Source organism: Dasypus novemcinctus, chromosome 23 (genome assembly GCF_030445035.2).
Source record: "Dasypus novemcinctus isolate mDasNov1 chromosome 23, mDasNov1.1.hap2, whole genome shotgun sequence".
Lineage (NCBI taxonomy): Eukaryota > Metazoa > Chordata > Mammalia > Cingulata > Dasypodidae > Dasypus > Dasypus novemcinctus.
Genome location: NC_080695.1, coordinates 43,023,362 through 43,046,259, shown reverse-complemented (window position 1 = coordinate 43,046,259; position 22,898 = coordinate 43,023,362). Strand labels below are relative to the sequence as shown.

At 51.8% G+C, this 22,898-nt stretch overlaps 1 protein-coding gene and 1 long non-coding RNA gene across 2 annotated transcripts; one reads left to right on the top strand and one right to left on the bottom strand.

Annotated features, from left to right (window-relative positions):
• Positions 1 to 9,525: 9,525 nt before the first annotated feature.
• On the top strand, positions 9,526 to 12,346 carry LOC131275421 (uncharacterized). The gene is made up of 3 exons (XR_009182863.1): positions 9,526 to 9,557; positions 10,805 to 10,919; positions 12,286 to 12,346. It is a non-coding gene; the product is annotated as an uncharacterized lncRNA (long non-coding RNA).
• Positions 12,347 to 12,609: 263 nt separating this feature from the next.
• Positions 12,610 to 21,181, bottom strand: LOC131275684 (ral guanine nucleotide dissociation stimulator-like). Its single transcript, XM_058286748.1, has 13 exons — positions 21,037 to 21,181; positions 20,427 to 20,537; positions 19,068 to 19,261; positions 18,392 to 18,448; positions 17,529 to 17,722; positions 16,630 to 17,300; positions 15,716 to 15,931; positions 15,327 to 15,430; positions 14,770 to 14,854; positions 14,351 to 14,425; positions 13,823 to 13,909; positions 13,382 to 13,414; positions 12,610 to 13,068 (listed from the first exon to the last, which is right to left on the bottom strand). The coding sequence occupies exons 2-13, from the start codon at positions 20,529 to 20,531 to the stop codon at positions 12,943 to 12,945; spliced, it is 1,947 nt and encodes a 648-aa protein (XP_058142731.1). The 5' UTR covers positions 20,532 to 20,537; positions 21,037 to 21,181; the 3' UTR covers positions 12,610 to 12,942.
• Positions 21,182 to 22,898: the final 1,717 nt, after the last annotated feature.

The following is a 22,898-nucleotide window of genomic DNA, read 5'->3' as shown; positions in this document are numbered from 1 at the left end:
ACCCCAGGTACTGGTTCTCCTGAGGGCTACAGAGACCCACAGGGCATGGCACATGGCTCTGGAGTTCAGTGCCATGTCAGTGAACCCTACTTTGGAATTTGTATTTCTGAGTGTGATTGGAGTTGGACTAAGATGTGACCTTACTACACATGCCTCTTCTTTCACTTTTACTGAACCGGTGGTTGGTGCTAGGGTTGATGTATACTCAGGAGACTTGAATCTCTGGACTGTCCATGTTACAGCTGAGTCCTGAGCCTCAGTAGAGTTGGAACTACTACTCTCTGGTTCATTGGACTTAACCCAGGTCAGCTAACAGGGAGTAAAGATGGTCAATCACCAGGGAACCGAGAGTGCCTATATCTACATCTTCTTTTAAACATAATAGATTTTTCAGCTTTACAGGAAAAATACCAAGAAAGCAGAGTTCCTCTATACCACCCCTACACATGCAGTTTCTCTTAATATTAACTTGCAGGAAATGAACCAATATTGATAAAATTTTTGTAACCAAAGCCCATAGTTCACATGAGGGTTCACTTTTTGTGTGAACAGTTACACGGGTTTTGACAAATGCATCATGCCATGTATCCAGCAATCCATGAGCTTACAGATTAATTGCACTACCCTAATAATGCACCGTGCTCCCCCCAGTCATCCACCCACCCAGCCCCCCAAAACCACAGGAACCACTGATCTCTTTACTGTCGCTATAGTTCTGCTTTTTCCACAGGGTCATGTAGTTGGAAATGCAGAGCTTTGACCCTTTGCAGACTGACTACTTTCATTTAGCAACAGGCCTTGAAGGTTCCTCTATGATTTTTGTGGCTTCACAACACATTTCTTTTTAATGCAGAAATATACCCCATTGTAGGGCTGTGCATTTTGTTTATCTATTAAGTATTATTGGGCATCTTGGTCACTACCAATTTTTGCAGTTATTAATAATACCACTGTAAACATTCCTGTGCAGGTTTTAGCATGGATATGATTTTCAAATCTTTGAGGAAATTATAACGAGTATGAATGCTGGGTCCTATGGTAAGCCTCTATTCAGCTTTGTAAGAAAATGCCAAACTGGGTTCCAAAGTGACTGAAGTATTTTGCAGCCCCATCAGCAATGAATGAGTGCTCCTTTTGCACCACGTCTTCACCAGTGTTTGTTGCCAGAGTTCTGGATTTCAGCCCATTGACTGGAGTATAGTGGAATGGAATTGTTTAATCTGCATTCCCTTAGTGACACATGATGTTGAACATCTTTTCTTACACACTTACCATCTCTATGCAATCTTTGTTGAAGGGTCTTTTTCTAATGTCATTGTTTTCCTATTATTGAGTTTTAATGGTTATTTGGATATTTTGGTCTTTGCAACACTTTATAAGTCAGTTTAAAATATTTCAGTAAAGACAAGGGTTCCATGTGGCAACAACTGGCACAGTAGTCATGTGAGATGAAGCAACCCCGGAGCAATCCTGGGGAGGTACAGCCTGGCCTGGCGTATTCTCTGGATTTGGGGATTCAGTGCATGGTTTGGCATGCTGTCTGTGGGCCATTATCACACAAACCCTGTGCTAGTCAGCTTTTGTCACATCTTGATATCAGGCCACAGAGAGAAGAACCTGAGTAGGACATCACATACCGGCACCTAAATTAATCAGCAGGTAAATACTACACTGGGGATGGACAGCAAGAAATGGATCCCTTAAAGGCCTCCCTGGGAACCCAGAGATGGCCCAAGCACAACATCTTTTCCCCCTGCTCCCCCACTCCTGTGCTGGAGAGCCCTTCTCCCCACAAGTTCAGGAGAATGAGCTCCCAGGAAGGCTGGCCATGGGAGCCTCCAACCATGTGTCCTTGTCTTGCTAACTGGTCACTCCCATCCTCCTAGTGGAGCTCAGCACAAGCTCTCAGGGGCATCATGTCTAGCTTCCTTGGAGCTCCAGAATGTCCATTCCCAGCCCACACTGCATGGGTATGCACCGTCTTCTCTGGAAGCCCACCCAGTAGCCTGTTGTCAGTGTGGGCACACCAATAATCTGGGCTGTCTTCACTGTCCTGGAACACTGCAGGTGCCCAGCTCTGTGGGACAATCTCACATCCCTCCAGACCACTTCATGTCCACAGACAACCCTGTCCAGGTCTTCTTGCCACACCAAAGTCTTTCCGGGTAGCTCTGCCCACAGCCTCTTTGATTGGGCAGAGGCTCACTGAGTTACCCTGGTCTCTCTGTGCTGAAACATCCTGGGACCCCGTGTCTCAGCGAGGCCCAGGATGAGGTGGTTTTCACTGCAGAGCCTAATCAACAACCCAGACTCATCGAGCCCAGCACATCCACAGAGGGTCACAGGTCCAAATCTTCCTGGGATTGCTGATGAGCCTGGAGACCTGACTCTGACCCATAAGAATGGCCCCTTGACCAGGCCAGGCTGTCTGCCCTAAGAGAAGGACCAGGCTCAAGAGCAGCTTTCCCTGCCATGTGGGGGAAGGAGCACTGGAGGTTCAGGTGACAGGCAGCACCAGTCCCTCAGGAAACAGCTTACCTGGTGGAGTGTCAGGACGATTTCACAGCCTTGGGGAAAAGAAAATAAACACAAGAAATGTCCTGTACTCTCCATGGTATGAAGGCAGCCTTGGGGACCGAAATGTTAAGAAGCACTTAATCTGGCTACCACATAGAGCTTTCTGTCACTGAGGAAGGTTGGAAAATTGTAATACCTGAGATGTTAATTGAAAGGCCAGATTTTCCCCTGAAAGCAAGTGTGGCCTTCCGTTGACAAGGTCCTCCTTATTGTTTCTTTCAGAGTCTCAGGGCTGGTGGGAGAGGAGTACTCAGTGATCCTGGCCACCAACTTAGGAGGACAAGAAGGCATGAACTGAGACATCTCTTACCATGGCCAATGGTCAGACTGGGCTGGGTGTTAGCATGAAGAAGCAGCACAGGGTCCCGGGGATAAGGTGGGCTCAGCAGGATAGTGGCCTCCAGAAGGAGGGTGGCAGGGGTAGGAACAGATTCCAGGTGGGGAAACACAGGAGCACAGTCATGGGAACAGGGAGGCACAGGAGAGGATTGAGGGGTGAGAGCCATCTGGTGCAGGGGTACAGGGCCTTAGGGTGGTCAGGAGGACCCAGATGCCATGCCCTGAGGCCTAGGATTTCCCTTTTATTTAGAGCCCAAAGCTTACCAAATGCTTTTTTTTATTTTTATTTTTGTCAGGTTCCTGGGATTAAACCTAGGAATTCTTCATGGGGAACAGGTGGTCACCCACTGAGTTATACTCACTCAATGTCTGACTATTTAAAATCCCTTGAGCAGAACATGAAAGGGCCCAGGATGCCAAGAAGAGGGCAGAGGTAAGACTCTGCCCACTTCAGCCATCGCAGAGCATTGAAATTCCAGCATCACTATAGAGCACTGATGCTAAACCAATCCTGTTGTTAACCATTGCAATCCTACCTTTATAAAGTTAGAAAACTGGGGCTCAGAGTGTTCAAACCCTCAGTGTACCACTTCTCAGTGCTGAGAACTTGATCAAGTTCCTTTACCTCTCTGTACTTCAGCTTCCTTATTTATATTAAAAGAGGGCAGTACACTCTGGCTTCCAAATTGTTTTGATGATGAAGTTCAAGCACTTTAAAGTTAGTGCCTGACATATCCTAAACTCCCAGTAAGTATCAGTGATTGGTATCTATATTATGATATTTTGTGATGACTTGTGCAGGGTCTGCCTGCCCATCTCTAAGCTGTCAGCTCCATGGAGAAAGAACCCTCTCCAATTTTTTTCCCAATTCTGGGCTGTAACATGGTGGGCCCCTGGCAGGACTAGAGAAATGAGGCAAATGATGGATGAATTGCTTAGCTATAACTTCACTTACTGGTAACAATCATGCTGGAGTGGCCAATAGACCTGAGGTCAGGAGTACTCGTTGTAGTCCCTTCCCTACCACTGTCTTGGATTGAGTTAACCTAAACAAGATCTAAGGCTACCACTGCCACCAAGCCTCCACATTTGCCCTCAGCCAGGGCTGACCAAGCTCCAGCTCCATGTAGGCTCCTCTGCATGGATGCAGGATGGCTCCCAGGACCCGGTCCTGCCATCAGCAGAGGCCTCACTCGGTGTTCTTGCTGCAGGGAATCTAAACATCCCTCCCCAATGGCTTCTGAGCTCCCCAAGGACAGGATCCAGTCCCACTCAGCACTGAATCCCAGTGCCCAGCAGGTGCCAGTGTACACCAGAGCTAGGAGGGGTTTGAATGGATAAAGCATGACAACCTCTTGGAAGTCCACAGGAAGGAACAACAAGAGGAAAACAACTGTCCATGATTCAAGGGCATGAGTATTCTAATAAATGGACCTGAAATGTTCTATGGGAACTTGGAGGAGGAAACTGTTCATGCTGCCTGTGGAATGCCAGGGAAATTTCCCTAGAAGAGGTGACAAATGAGCTTTGTCCCACTGAATGTGCCAGAGGACATTCCTTATGCCTGATGAATGGAGGACAAGGAGATCCTTCAGCACTGACATTCAGTCTGGAAGTGTGAGGTCTTATTAAGCAAAATAAATACTAAGAAGGAAGCTCATCTCAGTGCTATCGACTTCTCTTTTATCCAGGGTTCCAGACAAGGGCAGACATAGTGGATGAGGACAAGTGTGATGACATTTCAAGGAACCGATTAAATCTCAGGAGGTGGAGAGCCAGGAGTACCTGTTCTTCTGTGTCCCAAGCTGACTCCTCCTGTGTCCAGGATCAGACATGACACTAGGGATGTTGCAGAGACCTTGGGAACCTCCAGGATGCAGGCATCCCTTGAATCACAACTCCTGATCCTCAGAAGCCACCTTTGTCTTATTGTCAGCAATGGTTTTAGGGAGATGCACAGATAGGATCACTTGGAAAACCCATGCACCTATGAGCATGGGTTCAAAAGTCCCTGGGCACCCACTCTTGGTTAAATTCTACGTTGCCCAGTAATTTGGTTCAAGAAGCAGAAGCCCAGGCAAACTAGTTCTTGTAGCCCTGGGGTAAGAATAGGGCAGATGACAGTGGGACAAGGAGACTGGTGCCTGGCTGTTCTCTTTTTCTCTGTCTCCCATGGACACCAGCTCAGCTCCTCTCATGCCCCACCTTCTCCTCCCTGCCTCACTGTACCTTTTCTCTCTTTCTTAACTGAATTTCTCACCTTACTTCTTGGCTCAACTCCTTCATCTCTTCAGCTTGCAAGCCATGTTTATTAGCCACACCCTTCCTTTAGGTGCTTAAAAATGTTACATTTCAATGTTTGTATAGTGAAAGTGGTCATTGTTTTTCCCACAACCCTTGAAACATCTGGGGGCATTGGGGACTGACCCCCACCCACATAGACCACTGAATCCATTTCCAGCACACATGCAACTACTCTTTCTTCCACTCACCATGGAAAACTCCTTTCTAAGTTACCCTCCCTCCCCTTCTTGGGGACACAGGGTCTTTCTGGGGCCCTTCTGCAAACAACCACCCATCACCCCCAGGAGGCCTTGGTGCCTCCTAGACATGAGCAGTTAAAGTTTGGATAGGCTTTGGCCAGCAGAGTGAGCACTAGGGCCACGCCATCTTGTTTTTTAACCTGTAGGCCAAAGGGCAACCTTGGTGGGGCTCCTGGTTCCAATTAGCTCCCTGATGCCCCCACCTGTTATTTCCTGGCAACTGTGACTTCCTGATGTGGCCACTAGGTTCTTTCATTCTTCCTGGCCTCACAATGACCTGAAATGGCTTTGCTTTTTCAAACATAGAATAGAAGAAGGCATGGTAAAAACAGAAATCATCTACATTAAATTTGGGTTCTTTTAGCCACACTTGCCTGGGAGCCACACTTGTCTATTTCTACGGTGGAAAAGGAAAATGGAGCTTGGGGCTTAGAAGCCCACGTTCCCAAGGCAGCTCCTCTTCTCTCTGCTGAGACTCTGATGTGTCTCTTTCATTCCCTGGGCCTCACATTTCTTCACAAGTAAGATGGGAAAGAAAATGTAGACTTTGGTATTTGCTAGGAATAAGTGGGCTCTCTGGAAACAGCTTTTAAAAAAAGCAATGTGTCAAAGTGAAGGTCTATCCAAATATTTTTCACAGGGTTCATGGGTCAAATGAAAGAAAAGGTTTACAGTAGCTTGAAAATTAAGATAGCAACAGTGCAATGTTTTCTTGAGAGGACAGAGGTTTCTTTAAAATGAACTCTTGGCAAGGCTGGCTCCTTTCTCTGTCTTTTCCCCATGGTCCTATGTGAGTGTGTGTGTAAACTTTCTTGTATTAGGGTGGTAATCAGCATATTTCATCCTAGCCTATCAGAATAGATGAAGACCCTAGACACACTGGGTGTTGTCAAAACAAAACTTGCCCCAGATTTGTGCAACAGGCAAGGATGAATTCATCATTACCACCCTGTTTGGGGAGAGACAGAACAAATTCCACTGAAGCACAGGCCAGCCTGCTCTGTGAGGCTGGGGGTGGGTGAGCAGAAATCCCAGGAAGACTGGATTGGGGGTCACACCTGGGGTGAGGGATTGACTGAGGCTGCTGCCAAGAGTACCCCAGTGTGGAGAGATTTCCTCAGCGGTGATGTGGCCTCCTGGGGTTCTGGAGGCTGGAGGAGAGGAAGAGGCAGGGAAGGAACTGCCTGGTCAGGGGCCTCTCAGCCCAAGGGGAGCCTAAAGGCCTGAGCGAGGGGGAGCAGGAAGGGGAAGATCAGGGACCAGTGTGAGATTAAGAAATGTTAGGGCCTGAGAGTACCTTCTCTCCTTTGTTTTTCTGAATTGTGGATGGATTTTCTCTGTAGTCCCACAGCTACAAGATAAGTTTTGAGGTAGTCAGGACAAGGCTGAGAGTGGGCAGAGGCACACAAGGAGCTAGGCAGACAGCTTGGTCAAGACAAAGAAAACCAGTCCTGGTCGGGGTCCTGAGGCCCCTGCCATGAAGCATGAACCCTTTAGGTGACAGATCATAGGGAGGTCCTGGGGTCCCAAAAAAGGGGCAGGGAGTCTAGGCTGGTGCTTGGGGGACTCAAGGCCATGGTAGTTTACCAACCAGTGCAGTAGTGCCTGACAACTATCACCACTTGCTGTTTCACAAATTCCCACAAAGACACTTTCTTCCCTGTGGCAGACTCACAGAATCAAACAGCTTGCACAGAAGCTCAGGGTAAGGAGAAGTTACTCTTTGAGCTCCACACAAAATAAATGAGGGGAGATGCCATTCCCAGGAGCCAGCCAGGGTGGGGAGTGGGTGGGGACAGATGCAGTCCAGGGTGAAGATCAGAGCCAGGGTCAGAGCCACTCACCTGGCCACTCCCCAATCCTCTAGTCTCTGAAAGCCCCTGAGGCTTTCTTAAGCCCAGCACTGAATGTGCAGGTGTTTGTCTATTTCACAAGCTGTCCAGGCCCACTCAGGGCAAACTATATTATGGACTTCCAGTATGAACTTCACATCAGTCTTATTGAGATATAATTAACACACCAGGGAAATGGGCGTGGCTCAACTGATAGAGTGCCTGCCTACTACATGGGAGGTCCACGGTTCCAACCCAGGGCCTCCTGGCCATATGGTGAGCCAGACCACATGCAGCACTGCTACAAGGAGTGCCATGCCATGCAGGGGTGTCCCCCACATAGGGAACCCCACGATCAAGGAGTGCACCCCATATTGAGCTGCCCCACATGAAGAAAGTGCAGCCCACCCACGAGTGGGGCCACCCACAAGGAGAGCAGACATAGCAAGATGACACAACAAAAAGACAGATTCCCATGCCATTGACAACAAGAGAAGTGGACAAAGAACATGCAGCAAATAGACACAGAGAACAAACAACTGGGGTGAGGGGGGAGAAGGGGAGAGAAATAAATCTTAAAAAAATAATCTGTGATTAATTAAAAAAAAAAGAGACAGATTCCCAGTGCCGCGGAGAATGCAAGCAGCCTCAGAACACACACGAATGGACACAGAGAGGAGGGGAGGATGAAAGGGGAGAGTAATAAAATAAATCTTTTTAAAAAAATTAACATAACATAACTTTAGCCTTTTAAAGGGCCATTGTCAGAGTATTTAGTGTATTCAGAAGGTTGTAAAACCATAACGACTACCTAATCGCAGAAAAGTTTCAATAATTCCAAGTGAAATCCTGGACCCAAGAGTAATAACTTCCCCCCTACGACCCTCAACCCAGCCCCTAGCAACCACTAATCTATCTTCTCTGTGTGGATTTGCCCAATGTGGAACCTTCATACCAAAGGAATCCTGTAAGTGGCCACTAGTGTCCAGCTTCTTTCACTTACCATTATGTTCTTCAGGCCCCTTCCGTTCCAGCATGTATCTCTACTTCATTATGTCTTATGGCTGAGAATATCCCATTTGATGCATAAACTACGTTCTCTGTAAGCCTTCATCATTTATGGCCATTGGAGTTGTTGGTATTTTCTGGCTATGATGATACCAAATGTTCCAGATTTGACCATAAGACCTTTACCTGAAGACATCTGGGGCATGTAAATGACAGTTGCTGTGTGGGCACCGGGAGGGATACATGAGGTGTGGCTCTGGGAAGCTCACAGCTGCCACTCTGTGCTGTAGCTAGCACCTGTCTCAGGAGCTAGAGCCCCCATCCCAGTTGGCCAGTAAGAGATTCAAAGCCAAACACCTACCGGAAAGCATCAAGCTTTAGAGCAAAAAGTGATTTCCCTGTCCTGGGCATTAAGTGCGGGTTGTCTTTGGACTCAGGGAACCATCAGGCTAAGCATGGGCTTGGGAAGACTGATGATTTAGCCACAGGATCTCAGCTCTATACCAAAACAACCCTGTGACTGGAGCAAGTTGCCCCATCTCTGGGCCTGTTTCCTATTCTGTGAAATGGGATGATGCTGCATGATGTCTGAGGTAATCAGAGCATTTAGCAGGGTGCAGTGGGAGCTGTGTAGGGATTTGTTTGCATCCTGGGGGAAGCCCCCAAAGTAAGCTGACCCTCATTTCCAGCCACCATGTCCCTGAATCCAGTGGTGTCAGCACCATCCACTCCAGTGTCCAGCACAGGTGGAGCCAAGGCTTCAGCAGCAGGGATGCAGCTGACTCGTGTCCTATACATACAGCTGATGCCTCCAGTTCTAAGGTAAAATCCACCTGGACCATGTCTCAGATTCCAAAGATGGCCAGGAATTTAAAGTGAATGCCCACCTCCTCTCCGTGTTGGCCCTCCCCTCACCCTCCCTTCCCTGTGCCTGTTTGCCACCCCCATCCACAAAGGTCTTGATGATTGTTGACTGCTAAAGAACTTCTAGAACTGATAGGACCTTCTAGAGCAGCCCAGGGCTGCCCTGAGCTTCCAGACCTTCTGCTTATCTTTGTATTCCCCATCACAGAACTCGTCCGTAGTCACATCAGCATCTGGAGGAATGCCTTCTTCATCTCCCTCCATCCAATCCAGGGCCATGCAGACCAACCACATGCATGGTTACTCACACGTGCTCTATAAATGGCAAGGGGAGCCCTGCTGCATTGTCCGTGTCAGCCTATATGAGGACAACGTCAAGTACAAGAGTATCCTGGTGAGCTGGGCATGTGGAAATCCCCTGGGGCCCCTCAGTGGTTCAGGCAGTTGACACATAAGGAAGGGCATGTTCCCTCCCTGCCTTCATGGAGCAGACTTCCTGGTGGATGGTGAAAGATAGACAACCACCTGCAGAGGCAGGAAGAGTGTGAGTTCAATGGCAGTCAGGGCTAAGGATAGTGGACATAGGGGCTGAGGCTGGCACGTGGAGTGAGCACGGCCTGGGAAGAGCTTGCTGAGGTGGCCCCAGAGAGGAACAGGGAGGGGACAGCCCACCAGGCCCAAGGAAGACATGTGCTGGGCAGCCCCTGGATCAGCCAGGAGCCCAGGGCCTGAAGGAACAGGAACCAAGGGCAAGAGGTGGGTCCAAAGAGGTGTGGGTCACATCAGGCCCTGTGACTGCTAGACAGAGCTTGACTTTCTCTTGGGGGGAGACAGAGCCACTGAAGGGTCAGAGGAGAACAGGGATAGCAGGTGACTTTTGGCCTCAAAGTGGAGGTTGAGCTGATGCATGCAGATACCAGCCAGTTAGGGCTGCTGCTGTGACCAGCATGGACAACAGCGTCTGCCCCAGGACAGTGGCCATGAAGGTGTGAGCAGGGGTAGATGCTGGATGGGATGTGCATATGGAGCCATGCCTGGCCCCTGCACAGAGACTGGGCCTAAGAGCCTTGTTCGATAACCACCCCGGGTGCTCCTCTCTTGTGGCCAAGAGCAGGGGTAGTTTCACTAAGCTCTCCCTTGTCTGACCCATGTCCTGATCCTGCCTCCAGATTGGCCCTCATTTCAAGGTAACTGCATTCTAGACCTTGCTGACCACAATTGCATCCTGGAGCCCAGGGCAGTCCTGCTGACCTGTAGCGTATCATTCAGCCCCTCCTCCTCTCTGACATTTGGGTTCACACTGGATGTGTGCTATTTCCTGGTGTTCACTGCTATCTGGAGGGGTCCTGGAGGGTCAGAGGCAGGGCAGGGGAACACCATTTCCCATGATTGGGAGGCAAGAATTGAGAGCGTGAGGGCCAGATTTCACTCCTCAGTTCCCACAGTCTGTTGCATGGTCACTCTTTGGCCCCTGAGTTCTTGGCCTCATTCCATGATCTCTTGTGGGTCCAAGGGAAGAGCATGTGGCCCCTATAGACCCCACCCTGAATAGACTTGGCCCATAGGATTTCTGGCAGCTGCACTGTGAGGGATCAGGCTCCAGGACTCAGGCCCTGAGAGTCTGTCCCTGATCCACCACAGGTGACCAGCCAAGATAGGGCTCTAGCCATGATCAGCAAGGCCCTGGAAGAACACAACCTGCATCAAGACAAGCCAGAAGACTACAAGCTGGTGCAAATCATATCAGACAATCGAAGTAAGTCAGGAGGAGTGTTGGAGAGGGTGGTGTTGGAGGGGGTAGGCATGAGCCCTGTCCACAGCCTAAAGATCCGAGGCCCACTGGTTCCAGTATACCTGACAGCAGGGTGAGAAGGCACCCTGTACAAAAACAAGGTGCTGATGGCAGCCCACAGGGCCCACAGCACCTTCTCCCTACCTGCTCTATCTCCCTGTGTACCCTTCCCTGGATGTGACCCAGGCATTGGGAACCTAGATCAAAGCTAACACCATTGAAGTTCCCAAAGAAAGGGCTTTTTGCAAGATGGTGAAGAAGAGGGGCTCAACTTGAAGGGTGTTCTGTGATACTGCACCTCCAAAAGCACCATGACTGATGGACACAAGTGCCAAATATGCACAGACCATCTTGTTATGATAGTGAAAACTAGACAAAGTCTCCTCGATCCCCTTTGGAGGCTTGAGGGAGCCACCTCAGTATTCTAGGAAGTGGGGAAGTGAAAGAATTCAGAATAGCACTGACGCAGAGCCAGACTTCCTGACTCTGAGCCCTTAGATCAGTTAATCACACTCCTGGGCCTGCTCCTTATCCCCATAGGGGAGAGAAAATCCAGCATCGAATGCACACATAGCATGCCTGTGCACAGTAAGGGTAACTTATTCTCAGTGAGCTGATCCTCCTCTCCCAGCCATTAACCCAGGCAAAGTAAAATAACTCCCACCTTTCCTAGAAGGAGGTTCGAAATCCTCTCCCATCTTTCAAATGAGAAATTGCAGCTGGGAGGTGTGAAATAGGGCAGAAGGACCTGTCCTACAGAACAGGAAGACTGAGGACTGGAGCAATTAAGGAAGGAGAAGAGTCACCATGTCACTGAAGCCAGAGCAGGAACTCCAGCCTGGTGTTTCTTTCTAGCTTGTTCTAGGCCACAAAGACAGTTGGAAAATAGGGTCAAAGTGTAAATACTTTAGGATCCCGCTCAGAAGGCCTGGCTCAGGTGGTCTTTGCTGGGCCTTAGTGGTCTTGTCCTGGGTAGTGCTGGATTTGGTGCATGTGCACTGGGTTCTAGAAAGTCAATTTCAGCCCCTAGATCCTGAGCAGTGCAGCTGGCAGGGCATGGTGGTGAGAGTACATGACCTCATGGCAGCTCCATTCTGAGGATGGCAGTTAGAGTCAGAGTCACTCTTTAATTAAGTGTCCTTCATTGTTAGCTGCACCTCTGCAGAGTCTTTCCTTCAGGCAGGTGTCACTCCCAGGGCAACTTTATGGTCCTGGAGTTGGAATAGGGAATTAAGGTCCCTGGCTGGGGCCTTCTCTCATGTGGGCAGAAGTGTTGGGGTGTCCTGGGGTCCTCCAGGGCAGTTGACCACCCTTCTATCCCACCCCCCAGTGCTGCAGATCCCACACAGTGCAAAAGTTTACTACACTATGGATCCCTCAGCCCATCACCATCTTCTTCTCCTGAAGCAAAACACACCTGTGGTTGCCAAGGTGAAGGACAGAGCTATCTCAGCCCTTCTGGGGAGTATGCAGAAGGGACCCAAGTTCCAAAAGGGGAAATTCTAAATGGCCCTGATGCCTGCCAGCTCAGGGTCCCCCTTCCCAGGTCTGCCTGGCCAAGTAGTTTTGCTCACCCCAACCTCAGTGGGCCAGGCCAGGCAGGCACTTCCCTGATATGTCCCTGATCTATGTCTGAAATAATCCACTTTCTCGATAAATAAAAAAGAGCTTCTAGCTCTCTTTATTGAACAGACCTATAAGTAAAGAAAATCTGGTAGCAAAATCCTCCTCTCATGTGTAGATTTTGGTCTCTAAATGCTATTTTACATGGAAAGAGAAGAGGGCACCTGGGAGGTTGTGTGAGTCCAGGTCTTGGACAGGAAATGCATGAGAGGTCCCTGACAATTCTTGCATCCTGGAGAGCAAGGAATGGGCCCAACCCACAGCACAGGTTTTCAGAACAAAGGAGCCAACTGCAGGGTCTTATGGTGACCCAGGAGCCACCAGGACCATCCCGCTCCTACTATGGCCTGATTCTGTCCTGGCCTCACTGGTCCTTCTCACCGAGCTGCTCCATGGCCACAAACCAGGCTCCAAATGATTCATGTGGCACAAGGGCCTCATAGCAGCAGCCCGCCTGGAGCTGCTGCAGCTCCTCCACCATCTGGTATTCCTGGAGCCAAGGAAAGGAAGATGTATCATCAAAACCTGGGTGGGCTTGCTGGGTGGGATGGGGTCTGGTTTTAGTCCTGTGGATCCCCCACCTCTTCACTCCCTTCCAGGCTCTGCCTGCCCTCAGGGCTGACTTCACACAGCTCATCCTCCTAGAAGTTGTTCTTCATCCCATGCACAACCCCACCCACTATCCCCCTCAATTTCAGAGGAAGCTATGAGCAGCCCTGGGGGGTCCTGCCCAGGAGGGTCTCTGTTTATCACCCTGACCCCACCCCAGCCCCACCCCTGTAGTCATGGCCACAGCTACTCACCTTCCTTTTTTTTTCGAAATTGATCTTCCTTCCCTGGAAGGCAGAGAATTTGCATTCATCATAAAGGGGCTCCTAGCCATTGCCAAGCCCATTGCCCCTCTGCCCCTGTCATGCTTTACTACTGCAGGTTCAACATGCACTGGGCAGCCCAGACCACAGATGGACTCAGGCAAGCCCCTCGCTTCCTTTAGTGGGGATTGGGAGTGGTGACAGAGACCTTCCAGTCCAAGTTGTGATGAACCAATGGAGAGAAGGCCCCTTGGACCAGCCTCCATCTACTCTTCTGTAAGAAGTTCATGGCACCCCAGCTCCCAGGGCATCTGTGAGGCTCCCAGGAGACATGATGTGCTCACTGCTGAGAGCTCAGGGCTCACAGAAGGACCTGTCCACCCAAGCCTCAGGGCCCCTTTCCCACCCTACCCTGGCCCCCGAACAACTCACATCCAGATACTCTGGCATGGCATACTCCAAAAGCAAAAATTGTGTGAGGAAAGTTCTCAGGCATGGGACCACACCTTGGATGTCACCCTGTGGCATTGGATAGGGTGGGGATGAGCACAGGCTCTCAGGTGCCCCCAAGACACCACTTGGGAAACTCCTCAGTCTCAGACTCCAGGGACCACCCAGTCTTCCTCTAGGACACTTTGCTGTAACCCTTAAGTTCCCCTTAAAGTCTCCAAAGACCCCAAATTTCTCTGCAGCCACCTCCCAGGACTGACTTTTCTTCAGTAACCATGTGTACCCCTCCCCTCCTCCAGCCACCCTGAGTCAGCTCCTCAAGGTTCTTGCTCTGACTGGCTGCAAGGAGACCCACAGGATTCCCACAGCTCACCGTCCTAAGGCCAGGAGAAGGGACATTGAAGGGAGGCTTTCCAGGCTCAGTGGACTGGAGGGGCAGGTGTGAGAAGGGCCCCCATTCTGATTTGGAGGCCACCTCACCCCAACTCCTTTGGCTTCAGGCACACTCACCCTCTCTTGCTGCTGATGCTGCCTCTGGACTATTTGGGGATTTGCCTCCAGGGTGGAGAATTTAGAGATGGACCTCTGCCAGGGTGGAGAATGAGGTCAGTGAGGCCCTCCCCCTCACCCATTGTCCCGTGGGTCTTGAGCACCTGGGAATAGTGGCCTGCGGGAAATCTGCTGCCACCACATGCACAATGTCCCCAGCATGACCTTGTGCATGAGGACTGCTCTCTTGAGCCCGTTTTTTCATCCGTGGTGTGAGGACACAGCACTGAGTCCTACAATGATCCCCTCCCCCTGCCCATGAGCCAAACATCCTTCTTCATCTTCTTCCAGAATAGGCCAGGCTGGAGGTTTTCACAGAAACTTTCAGTGAAAAACTAACCACCCCACCTCCTGAGCCCTGACCCCAGCCTCCTCTTTACCTTGATGATCAGCTCACTGCCATGGGAGAGGTTGTGCTCCTTCCAGTAAATCTCTGACAGAGTCAGAAAGAGGCAGAAGCTGTCCCTGGGGGAGGGCAAGAAGGAAGAAAAAGGTGGGAGTGGGGGGGAGGGAGTAAGGGCTGAACCACCTTCTTTTAGCTGCTTGGGACTCGGGCTGCCTGGCTGGGTGGTGTTGAAACTTTGTAAATCTGAGCACTGCAGGACAGTGTGGACTAGTGAGCTGAGCTCTCATGTGTGCACAGCAGGGACTCCCATCCCTTTCCATGAGCAGCTCTTTTTGCACATGCTTTTTTCATTTGGACAGAGTGTGTTGCTGAGAAGCAAACACTTAACATGCTCCCATTTGGCTCCACTCCATAAGGGACGGAGGAGGGAAGTGGTGTTGAGGCAAAACAGCTCACCTCAGGTGATATGGAGACCTAGAGCTACAATCTTTCTGGCCCTACCCAGGAGCTGCTGCCTCCCAGACTCCCTAAGTGGCAATTTCCCCAGGTCCCTCGCCCAATCTTATGTCCCCTAGAGAGAGGCCTGCCCACCTGGAAACTTCCTCCCATGTCTTCAATAGACAGAGGAGTGGATAGCTCTGGAGACCAGAGATGACGGCATAGAAGGACGATTGGTTATGGAGGATTCGGCACTCCTGGGAGGGAGACAGATTCACCATGAGAGTGGGTGTGGGTGTCCCCCTGCTCCAGCTTCAGCTCCCACAGCTGATATCCACTCCCAGGATGAGAGAGACACTGACGGAGGCCCTGAGGCACATCATGGACACAGAGTGACACCCACAGTCGTCCTGAAGGGGTAGCCTTGTATGGAAGGGAGGATAGTGCAGGACTGTGCTACAGGCCAGGAGGGCCTGTGGTCCTGAGAGCCAATAAGTATAAAGTGGGGTTTCAGGACACCAGAGAGAGCCCCCTGAACATACCCTGGCCACCTCGATCCAGTGCTCCACCACCCTGGCCCTGGCTGGGTCCTTCATGCTCTGGTTCCCGATGCAGGTGGACATGACACAGTTTATCACCCGGTTGAAATGGGTGATGGTGGCATGGACGGTGGGCGCCATTTCTTCTTTGCATTTTTTGTTACGCTGGGACCAGATGGAGCCCAGGCAGTGATAGGGCACCACCTTCTTGAAGAGATCCTGGGGAGGAGGGGATGTCAGGAACCATGCCAAGCTCAGATGCCCTAGACCCTCCTGACCTAGGCCAGGGTCCAGTGGTCTCAGGTGGGGCTTGCAGGCTGAGGACAGGGTGTGTTCATTGTTCCCTGAGGGGACCTAGCACTCTAGAGTCCTCAGCCCCAAGGCCTGCAGGGGAGAGGGCTCCATTTTCAAGTCCATCTCACAGCCCCCAGCCAGCAAGGTGCCTCAGACTTCCACAGGCCCAGGTAGCACCATCAACCCTCATTATAATGCATCCGAGGATGCCATGTTGTCGGGTGCATGGTCCCTGCCTAAGGACCCAGTACACATAAGGGCCTATCTCGTGTCAATGTGATGGAGAGCACCAGCACTGTGTGGGACCCCATGGGGTTGGCTGCACCACAGTGAGCTCCTTCAAGCCTCCATGATGAAGCCCCCTCAGGCTTTCTATTTCTTTGCTCTCATGTCATGTTCCCAGTCAGTGCATGAGGCAGAGATGGCTACTGCCCAATAGCTACTCTCCAGAGGAGTGAAGCATGGGCTTAGGGAGTAGTAAACTTGCCCAGGTTGAAATTCTGGGAGTGGAGCCAGTGTTTGAACCCAGATCCTAAGATTCTGATTCAGGGGGTGGTAAGGTGGGCAGCAGTTCCCAGAAGGAAGAGCCTCCCAGCCCCACCCTATCATGTCCAGCTGCTCACCACATCCATTCGGGTCAGCTGCTGTGCCACCAGCTCCGGAGAGAAAGCCAGGAGGTTAGCAATCTCCTCACTCAGCCTGATTTCCAAAGGCAAAGTACAAGAGCAGGAAGGTTCCGGGGGTGTGGCCTGCCCCAGTACTGGGTCGAGCCTTGGCACTGGCTCTGGTGGTGGTGCCAGACTTGCCTCCCCCTCAAGAGCCATTGCTGCTGAAGGCAAGTTAAGAGGCTGTGGTTCCATAAAGGGCACTGACTTGAAATGTGTAGGTGACTCTGGAGGTGGCGGTGGGAGTGCCTCCAGCTCAGGAACTGGTGATAGAGATGGTGATGTGACTTCTTCCAGCATGGCTGCAGGTGCAACATCTGAGGATGGAGCTGGCTCTACTATCAGAGTCGGCATTGATGGTACCTCCACAGGTGTCACAGGCCCTAGCACTGTGGGTAGAAGTGGTGGTGGTGCTAGAGCCACCTTCAGCTCCGGAGCTGGTGCTACATCACCTAATGCTTCAGGCTCTATTTGTTGTCCAAGCACTGGGACAAACTCAGGAGCTGGCAGCAGAGGTGGAGATGGAGCTTCTTCAGGCTCTGGAAGTGCCCCTGTGACTGCCACAGGTGGTGGAACTGGCAGTGGATGTTGTCCTGGAGGCATTTGCTGCTCTGGGGCTGACAAATGAGCTGCAGAAGAGGTAAGTTCCAAACCGTGAATTTCTTTAAGTGTCTTTAAGCTCCCACTTGAAGCTCCCACTATCTTTTGGGGAAGATCCAGTCCCCAAAACTGTTCCCAGACATCAGGGCTCCTCTTTGTTCCTGACCTGGTGGCAACCCCTGGTAGTCCCTGCCTATGGATCCATTCCTGGTCCTCACCCCACAAACTCACATGCTCCCATCCTGAGGCGCCCTCACCCTTTGGCTCAGCCTCAATGGGCTCCAGATGGTTCCTCCCTGACAGTAGAGCTATGGCTCGGCACTCCAGGGCAGAGCCAGGAAGATACACCTGGGCGTAGCCCACCAGCAGCTTGAGGCAGGGTGAGCCTGTAGGTTCTGTGAAATCCTCAGCATACCGGTCCATCCAGGTGCCCAGCAGCGAGGAGACGGTGCTGAGGACAGGAGGGGGCAGCAGAGTCAGACACGGGCCTTTCCTTCCACACTGCCCAGGGACCCTCCCATTGGAAAATCAGGTCCATAAGGACAGGAGAGGTTTTGACTGGTCTCTCCATAGCCGGGCATGGACACATAGTGGGAGCTTCTTCAATATGTCAGTGATAAGGGAAGAAGATCTGTCCTCCTCCCCCGGGCCCTCGTGGCCCTCCCCCCAGGCAACTTCTGCCCTGCACAGCTGCCTCATCCTCTGCCATGCATCGTGTGTGTCTCTTCTTCCCACTGACACTGACCTCCCAAATTTCAGCAGTGCAGCCACCCTGCCATCCATGCAGGCAGACAGGAGTGAGGTCAGGGCAGCTTTGGAGCTGGCTGCTCACCACCTCCTATTGTGGGTCTGCACAAGGTGGTGTTTGGGCTCCTGGGGTGTGATTGGGCTGTGCTGGCCAAGTGTCCTCTGCAGCCAGTGCCCCAGGACCCCACCCACAGCTTCCCTTGACGCCTTTCCAAGTGGAGGGGGAAGCCCTCTGGACTCTACTCTCAAGGGAGCTCATAAGATGGGTGGGGCTTTGTGTTCTGCCCAGTCCTTCCCTACCACCTGTCCCCCAAACTCCAACACTGGTCTCTGGAGAGGAGAGCCCCTTACCCTCCCCACCAAGTGCACTTACTTTCTCATTTCCAGGCCTCCTCCTTGCCTGTCTCTGCCACGGAGGCTCCGTCCATATCTAGGGGAGACGTGGGCATGTCACGGCTGACTCTCTTTGAGAATACCCCTGCTTAAGGTGACACCTGTTACAGCCTGCAGCCCCAACTCCAATGGAACCCAGAAGGGCATGGACTTTGGCTGGCTTTGTTCACTGCGTGAATCTGCCTAAGGAAGTGCCTGTACCTAGTAGACGCTTGATGTATATACTTGATGAAGAAGTGCCCTAAGTGGCACCTTCTCAGGCATAGGGTGGGCCTGGACCCCTCTGACAGGCTACACTGGTCCCTCCTCTTACCCACCAAGGTCAGAGGCCCAAAAGGGACCTCAAACTCCCTTAGTAAAGAGGAAACTTGGGGTCAGTAAGGGGGGGAGCCCGAGAGCCTCTTTACTGGGAGGAGGAAAACCCTGTTAAGGAACAATCCTGCCCCTCCAGCCTTCCTGCCCAGGGAGCCAGGCTCAGAGAAGCACTTTCAATGCATCCTCACTCTTAGTCCTTACAATCAACCCTGCAGATAGGTACCCTGACCCCCCTCCTGTCTAAGGAGGAAACTGAGGCCGGTGGGTGAAATGACACTTCTGAGATACAAGTAAGTTGGGGGCAGAGCAGTCAAGGCAGCAGGGACGGGGCGGGCACTCACCTTCTGAACAACAGGTGCAGGACCTGCTCGGTGGTGGTGAACACGCGGTATGTCCCCAGGAAGGTCTTGACAAAGACAAGGTCCCCCTCCTGGAAGGCGGGCACCAGGTGCTCGGCCAGGTTCTCCCACGGGCCTGCCTTGACCATGCGCACCATGCGGTGCTCCTCCCTCGAGCGGGCCCAGACATTCATCCTCTAGGGTGGGAAGAAGAGTCACATGTGCTGAGGGGCAGAGCTGGGGACCCCCGGGTGGGGCTGGGGCTCTGGGCAGTCCTGCTGTATCCAAGCCCTCAGCGCCTTGAGGCCAGGGTCACGTGCATGCCTCTAGCAGAGAAAGGTCCTCGGCCTCCTTTTGATTTGGAGGTGAGGAGGTAATTGAAAGGTGAGACTCCAGACCTGGCAAAGGACAAGGGCCTGGGTGTCCCTGGGGGGAGGAACCCCACTGCAGGGCCGAGGAGGTGAACTGACACCTCAGGGTCTGGCAGACCCACCTGTCAGTAAACGACTTCCTCCACTGCTCATGGGGCCAAAGCCACAACATGATGCCATTTGCCACCCAGAACTAAGACCAGGAAACTAAAGGAAAATGCAAAGAGACAATTCCATATGGGCTGCAGGGATGCTGCCACCCACAGAGACAGCCAGTGGTGATGGAACTGCTCCAGCCTTAGGCAGTTCCTGTGTCGCTCGCTGGTGGTGAAAGGGCTGTGTGTCCTCTACCCACCCTGCCCATTCCAAAGAGCCTCTACTGGGGTGGGGGGAGGGAATATTGCTTAGGACCCATGGTTGGTGCCCAGGTCACCAGTGCTGAAAGGGAAAAGGAAAGGAATGTTCCAGGTCCAGCAGCACTTAAGGCCAAACCGCTGCTCTAAGCCTCCTCGCTTCTGGAATATTGGCAGCCAAGTCAGGCCTCAGCTCCTGACCTGAGAAGGGCAAGAGGATGGTCATGGGAGATGGCAAGAACCCTCCTAAGGAGAGGAGCTGTGTGGCTTGGGGCAGGTGTGGGAGGACAGTCATGAAGACTGCTGCCCGGGGACACGGGGCCAAGGAGTGGAAACAGAAATACAGCAGCCAAATGCACACAGATCTGACGTGGGCCCACCCTGCAGCCCACCCTGCAGGGAAATCCCTGCTAAGGCCTCCTTTCTGAGGTTCTTAAACTTTTGAGGTGACCTCCCCCTGGTCCATGGAATAGCAGTGTGGTGGGGAGTTGTGGGGCCCCAGGTTCCTTGGGAAGTGGGCTATTGGGCACATCAGGGGAGAAAGCCCTGGGAGAGAAAGTGGGGAGTGCCAGATGGGATATAGGCTCTGGGGACCCCCCCACCCTGCTGTTTCATACCCCATTGATCCCTACTCCCACCTGGTACCAGCGCTGGCCCTGGCCAGGGCCTCGACGGACCTGCACCTTCTCTATGTAGACGGCGTAGACGAGCCCCTCCTCCAGCTGTTCCCCTACCATCTGCATGGAGTTCTGCAAACACAGTGCCCAGCAGGTGGGACAAGAGGGTCAGTGAGAGGCCTTCCCCAAACCACAGGGGATGAAGCACTTCTTTGGAGCCAAGATCCAGGTCAGGCCCAAATGTGGGTCACCCTTTCCCTGCAGCCCCATTGGAGAGGAGATGACAGTTCAGGGCTCAGGATTAACACTGGTCCACAGGAGAGTCACCCTCAAGACACACCTTCCCACCCTTCCAGCCATGGCCTGGCAGGTGACAGGGAAGGACCTACTGGGTTCCCATCCCTGACAGCCTGCTGCTTCCCAGGGTGGCCCCTGCTTATGCCTCCCCCACACGGGGTGGTGGATGGGACATGGGGCTGCCAAGGCAGGAGCTCAGTAGTGGCAGGTGCTCAGTTGGCTGTTCCTAGGTCACCCCATGTTACCTTTGGGGACCTCCTGGTCAGTGGCCTGGGGCTTTGTGGCTGAGGCATGAAACAATTTCGAAAGCCACCGGAAGAGGACTCATTCCTACTTTGGTTGAGGCCTGAGCCTCGGGGTCTGCGAACGCAGCAGGAGAACATCCTGCTCTCTCGAGCGTCTCCTGCCAAGTGAGCTGGGAAGGGGCTGCCTCTGGAATCTGGGGCCTGGTTACCAGGGTTCCAAGTTCTGTTGGGTCTGTGACAAAGGCAGTGAGGTCACCTCCTTCAGTCCCCTTCCCAGTGCCCTCTCAGGACTAAAAACTCCACAAAACTCCCTCTGCATGTCTGTCTGTCTATCCCCCTCACCCAAATCATCTTGTTAAGTGGTCAAAGTTCTGCCCACACGTCCCTCCCCACAGCTTCCTGGAAGGCCGGTGTTCAGCTCGGGCCCGGCTAGGAGGAGACGCACCTGGGTGCGGACCTGACTCCCTTTTCTTTTCAGTTTTGTGACACCACACTAGTTTCTGAGGCTTCCCAACTCTCCTGCCCAATACACTGGGAATCATTCTAGCATCTGCTTCCTGGGCACATGGCCAAGTCAATGTGGGGCAAACACTGCAAACCCCATAGTCTTGTGTAACAGATTGAATTCACAGATATAGACATGGAATAAACAGGAAGGTGATGGAGGTAACATTGAATATAACTCAAATCAGCCCTGGGCAGGGCTGTGGGATCTTCATAAACTCACTCCCACTCCTGGATTGCTGTCTCAGTCTTGTCCCACGGTCATCTGCTCTATTCTTACCCCAGGGCTCCAAGAACTAGTTTGCCTGGGCCCCTGCTTCTTGAACCAAATTACTGAGCAACACAGAACTTGGCCAAGAATGGGTGCCCACAGACTGTTTGAACCCATGTCCATAGGTGCATGTGATTTCCAAGTGATCTTATCTGTGCATCTCCCAAAAATCATTGCTGACAATAAGACAATGGTGGCTTCTGAGGTTCAGCAGTTGTGATTCAAGGGATGCCTGCATCCTGGAGGTTCCCAGGGTCTCTGCAACATCCCTAGTGTCATGTCTGATCCTGGACACAGGAGGAGTCAGCTTGGGACACAGAAGAACAGGTACTCCTGGCTCTCCACCTCCTGAGATTTGATCAGTTCCTTGAAATGTCATCACACTTGTCCTCATCCACTACATCTGCCCTTGGCTGGATCCCTGGATGAAAGAGAAGTCAATGGCACTGAGATGAGCTTCCTCCTTGGTATGTGTCTTGCCTAATAAGATCTCAAACTTCCAGAGTCACTGAATGTCAGTGCTGAAGGATCACCTTGTCTACCATCCATCAGGCATAAGTTGTGCCCTCTGCCACATCATATAGAACAAAGCTCATTTGTCACCTTTTCTAAGAAGTCTTCCCTGGCATTCCCCAGGCAGATGAATAGTTCCCTCCTCCAAGTTTCCATAGAACATTTCAGGTCCATTTATTATAATACTCATGCCCTTAAATCACAGCCAGCTCTTTTCCTCTTCTCACTCCTTCTTGTGGACTTCCAAGGGGTAGACATGCTTTATACATTCGAACCCCGCCTAGCCCTTTTGTGCACAAGGCACACACTGGGCACTGGGATTCAGTGCTGAGTGGGACTGGATCCTGCCCTTGGGGAGCTCAGAAGCCATTGGGGAGAGGTGTTTAAGATGATTGTTGCAAGAACACCAAGTGAGGCCACTGATGGTGGCAGGGCCAAGTCTTCAGAAGCCATCCTACATCCAAGCAGTGGCGCGTACATGGAGCTGGAGCTTGGTCAGGCTTGGCTGAAGGCAAATGCGGAGGATTGGTGACAGTGGTAGCCTTAGATCTTGTTTAGATTAAATCGATCCAAGATAGTGGTAGGGAAGGGACTAGAACCAAGTGCTTCTGACTTCAGGTCTATTGGCCCCTCCACCATGATTGTTATCAGTAAGTGAAGTTA